Here is a 4,791-nt window from a genome sequence, read left to right on the forward strand (position 1 = left end):
TCTCCTTACAAATCCCTAGCCTGACTCTCTTTCCTTTCCATCCTCACCAGACACCCGCATGCCGGACCTCAAAAGCGCAAACGCTAAAACCCGGTTGAGTTGACGCACGGAGAGAAGGGGTGTGTGGGTCGGTGTGTGTGTGTTACTGTGTGTGTGCTTGTGTGTGGAAGAAACCAACAAGGTCCACGCTGGTGTCCATTTCTGGAAATGCCAATCGCGCCCGACTGCGTGAGCCAGGATCAGGTCCCCAGGGCGCCCTTGCAGACAGCACCCTGAGCGAAGGAGCTCAGAAGGCAGTCCGGCTTCACCCAGACCCCCAGTCCCGCAGAAGCCCCGTCCCCCAGCGGCACAGCACCCCTCCCCGGCGCGGTGGTAGGGCCCGGCGCGACGTCACCCATTGTTTACAAATCAACCAGAGCCGGTAGGATTCCGGCTCCCGCGGCTGCAGGCGCGCGGCTGGAGTGACTGGCGGGCTCCGGCTTCCGCGTCTGCCACGGCCCCGGCCCCGGCCCCGGCCACGGCCCGGGCATCGTCTTCAGCTCCCCGCGCCCACCGACCCGCCGGCACCGAGCCCCCAGCGACGCCCGCACAGAATCCGGGTGCCCGTGACAGGGGCCATGCCGTGCCGAGGGGAGAGGAAAGAAACCGCGAGGAGGCGAGGGGAGGAGAGGAGGAGTACAGCTTCCTCCTGCGCAGCAGTCGGTGGCGCTGGGCAGCTACAGGCGAGGTGACCGGCTGGTGGCCCAGATCGCGAGACGCTGCAGCTGACGCGGCGCAGGACAGCCCGGCCTCGCCGTGCGCGCCCCGGGGCGCCGCTGCGGGCCCCGGGACCCTGGCTGCGGCGGTGCGGCGGACAAGTGCCAGCCCTCGGCGGTGGCCGCTGCTGCTGCGCCCGCGTCGGCTGAGACTGTGGCCGCCCCTGGGGTCCTGCGCTGCGCCCTGGGGGACCGCGGCCGCGTGCGGGGCCGCGCTGCGCCCTACTGCGTGGCGGAGCTCGCCACAGGCCCCAGCGCGCTGTCCCCACTGCCCCCTCAGGCCAACTTTGATGGGCCTCCGGATGCTGGCAAGCAGGGCGTCCGGCAGCCGCTGTCGGGTCCGTGCCGGCGAGGATGGCTCCGGGGCGCCGCCGCCTCCCGCCGCCTGCAGCAGCGACGCGGGTCCCAACCAGAAACCCGCACAGGCGACGACGACCCGCACCGGCTCCTGCAGCAGCTAGTGCTCTCTGGAAACCTCATCAAGGAAGCCGTGCGAAGGCTTCATTCGCGACGGCTGCAGTTACGTGCAAAGCTTCCCCAACGCCCGCTCCTGGGACCTCTGTCGGCCCCGGTGCATGAACCCCCTTCACCTCGCAGCCCTCGCGCGGCCTGCAGTGACCCTGGCGCCTCCGGGAGGGCGCAGCTCAGAACTGGCGACGGCGTTCTTGTCCCTGGCAGCTAACACGCCCGGGGTGGCCACAGCGCCAGCCTCAGACTGGAGGGCAAGGGGTTCCCCTGAGGGCTGCAATTCTGCTCAGGCTGGTGGAGAACTCTGGCTTTTGGAAGCGGGAGAAAAAAGCTAAAGACGAGGAACAGAAAAATCGCGAATGTTTCGCGCGTAACTGGGGTTGAGGGCCAAAATATTTGAAATGCAGGACTTGGCCCTATTGTAAGGCAGATTTTACAGAGCGCACCCCGCTTACAAGTCAGTAGGGTTCCTCATTTGGCGTGACCCTACCTAGCCGCGGAGCGTGCAGTTCCGCGCAGCCTCTCAGTGCCCTCCAGCCCCGCGACCATGTGGCCACAATTCACGCTTCTCCGGATCGCGGTGCGCCGGAACTACTGAGGATGATGCCAGTTACTTGCTGTACCTTTTCAGGGCTGGCTCCTGATCCACTTTGGGGGAGGGGAACATGAGTAGATAATTTCAGGGTGCACCCCAAACCGCCAGACTTGAATATTTTCGACACTTAAAAAAACCATCTTGTGTCTTTGGAGGTGCTGCTTAATATCAAACACGCGGTGCCATGAAGGGACCCTTTGAGGGTTGAATAGGAGTTAACCCCTGCGCTCTCTTTGCAACTGTCTGCCTTTCTCAGAGTGGTGGGGGAAAGGCTGTACGACACGGGTGGGGACAGGAGGTGGGGGCGGGGGGTATTGAATGGTGATGGAAGGGTAGAGAGGCGCGGAGTGAACCCCACGCGCTCTCTAAAGTGTATTTTCACAGCCGGCCCGCCTCTCCTCGGGTTCAAGGTCACTGTTTCCTGGGCACGCGCTGGGTTGCGGGACAGAGTAGCCGGATTCTGCCCGTGCTCGGAGAAGAGCGCAGTGTTTTTTGCAAGTGCTGGAGTCTCCTGAGGACACGCGCGCCGCCGCCACCGCGGGTGTGGGAAAGCGCGGACGTGATGGGCGTCTGCTTCCCTAGGCGACCACCGCCCCTGGCCGCGCTCCGGGCTTTCACGGAAACTCCCGAGACGGAGCCCTGGGTTCCTCCTCTCCCACTTGGCTCTGCTGTCCTACTCAAGCGGGTGGCTCTGGGATCCTGGGGGCCTGGGTTGGGGGCTAGGGAGACGCCATGTGATGAGCACTCCAGGGACACACAGCCTAGCACAGCAGCTTATAATGGGCTCTCCGGGGCCATTTGCAATAACAGCTGCAATTCCCTGGATAGAGGAGTTGATTTCCTCCCTCTGCCCCTCCCCCAGCCATGCCAGCTGGCCTTTGTAAGTGCAGGAAACCGAGTAGAAAATGTGACCCTCCAAATGGAGAAGCTGCAGGCTTTGCCATTGTGAACCATGGTGAAGTGCTTGGAACATACTGTTCACTCTAAAGGCGCTGAGACTGTGTTGTTGTTCTCGTTTTTGTAGTCAATGGCTTGTTCATCATCCAGATGTGGCTACTGACATATCTACACTTCGCACCGGAGTGTCTGGAATTGTGGCTATCCTGATTATAGGATTTTAACTTAACTGAAATGCCTGCTTTGAATAAATGTGTTGGGTTTTTTGTTTGGTTTTATTTTATACTTGCCATCGGTGAAAAAGATGTACAGAACACATTTCTCTGATCTCCATAAACATGAAAACACTTGAAATCCCTGTCAGCCTGGCTTGCGGATGGTAATTAGAGCGCCTTTGTGTCTGAGCAGCTCACTAGCTAGACAAGGTCTCTGCAGCTGGGTGTGTATTGGAGCTGGCATGAAATTAAATGAAAGTGAGGTCAGGTTTTGGACCAATCCCATTCGTTAAAACCTCAGAGCCTTTTGGATTACTAGTCAGTGATGGAGATGTGTTATAAAGCTGCCTCTATTAGCAAAGGACATCAGATCAGCCAGTCACTGCAGACTGGGAGGCTTATCTTTTTTTTTTTTTTCTTTTCTTTCTACTATGGCCATTAAGTGCACTTGTTCCACAAGGTGGGCCTTAAGGCTGGGGCAGCTCTTGATTAGGGGGCTGCTCACAACACGAGCCTGGTGGTAGGAAAGCTGGGTGGAAACTTACAAAAGATTCCTCTTTGCCCCGGCACATTTATACCATTCTGTCCCTAAGCAGTGACATAACAGCCCATGTCTATCGGTATAGTTCTGACTTACTTCAGTCTGTTCCCTCATGGAAGGAGCTAATTTCCTCCCTCTGAGGAAAGAGTACCCAGATTTTAAGTCCACTTCTAAAGTGGGAAGGGAACCTTGGACAAGTTGCTCTACCTCTGGGGCTTCAGTTTCCTCATCCATACAACCGGCATAATGAACTAAAAGGTGGGCCAGGCCTGACAGCTTACACCTGTAATCCTAGTAGCACTTTCGAGGCTAAAGTTGACGACTGCTGGAGCGCAGAAGTTCAAGACCAGCCAGGGCAATATAGTGAGACCTCATCTCTCCAAAAATAAATAAATAAATGGCTAGGCACAGTGGCTCACACCTGTAATCCCAGCACTTTGGGAGGCCGAGGGCGGATCACGAGGTCAGGAGTTCAAGACCAGCCTGACCAACATGGTGAAACCCTGTCTCTACTAAAAATACAAAAATTAACTGAGCGTGGTGGTGCACACCTGTAATCCCAGCTACTCAGGAGGCTGAGGCAGGAGAATCGCTTGAACCTGGGAGGTGGAGGTTGCAGTGAGCCAAGATCGTGCCATTGCACTCCAGCCTGGGTGACAGAGTGAGGTTCTGTCTCAAAAAAATAAATAAATAAGGCCGGGCACGGTGGCTCAAGCTTCTAATTCCAGCACTTTGGGAGGCCGAGACCGGGCGGATCACGAGGTCAGGAGATCGAGACTATCCTGGCTAACATAGTGAAACCCCGCCTCTACTAAAAAATACAAAAAAAGAACTAGCCGGGGGAGGTGGCGGGCGCCTGTAGTCCCAGCTAATCGGGAGGCTGAGGCAGGAGAATGGTGTAAACCTGGAAGGCGGAGCTTGCAGTGAGCNGCAGTGAGCCAAGATCGTGCCATTGCACTCCAGCCTGGGTGACAGAGTGAGGTTCTGTCTCAAAAAAATAAATAAATAAGGCCGGGCACGGTGGCTCAAGCTTCTAATTCCAGCACTTTGGGAGGCCGAGACCGGGCGGATCACGAGGTCAGGAGATCGAGACTATCCTGGCTAACATAGTGAAACCCCGCCTCTACTAAAAAATACAAAAAAAGAACTAGCCGGGGAGGTGGCGGGCGCCTGTAGTCCCAGCTAATCGGGAGGCTGAGGCAGGAGAATGGTGTAAACCTGGAAGGCGGAGCTTGCAGTGAGCTGAGATCCGGTCACTGCACTCCAGCCTGGGTGACAGACCGAGACTCCGTCTCAAAAAAATAAATTAAATAAATAAAT

The 4,791-nt window shown here is 57.3% G+C and overlaps 1 protein-coding gene across 1 annotated transcript; it reads left to right on the forward strand.

Annotated features, from left to right (window-relative positions):
- The first annotated feature begins 617 nt into the window (after positions 1-617).
- On the forward strand, positions 618-3,069 carry FRAT1 (FRAT regulator of Wnt signaling pathway 1). The gene is given in 5 exon segments (XM_017879858.1): positions 618-645; positions 648-689; positions 692-764; positions 766-845; positions 848-3,069. Coding segments are annotated over 5 exon segments (813 nt in total). The 3' UTR covers positions 1,438-3,069.
- The last annotated feature ends 1,722 nt before the right edge of the window (positions 3,070-4,791 follow it).

Source organism: Rhinopithecus bieti, unplaced genomic scaffold, assembly GCF_001698545.2.
Source record: "Rhinopithecus bieti isolate Rb0 unplaced genomic scaffold, ASM169854v2 scaffold_425, whole genome shotgun sequence".
Classification (NCBI taxonomy): domain Eukaryota; kingdom Metazoa; phylum Chordata; class Mammalia; order Primates; family Cercopithecidae; genus Rhinopithecus; species Rhinopithecus bieti.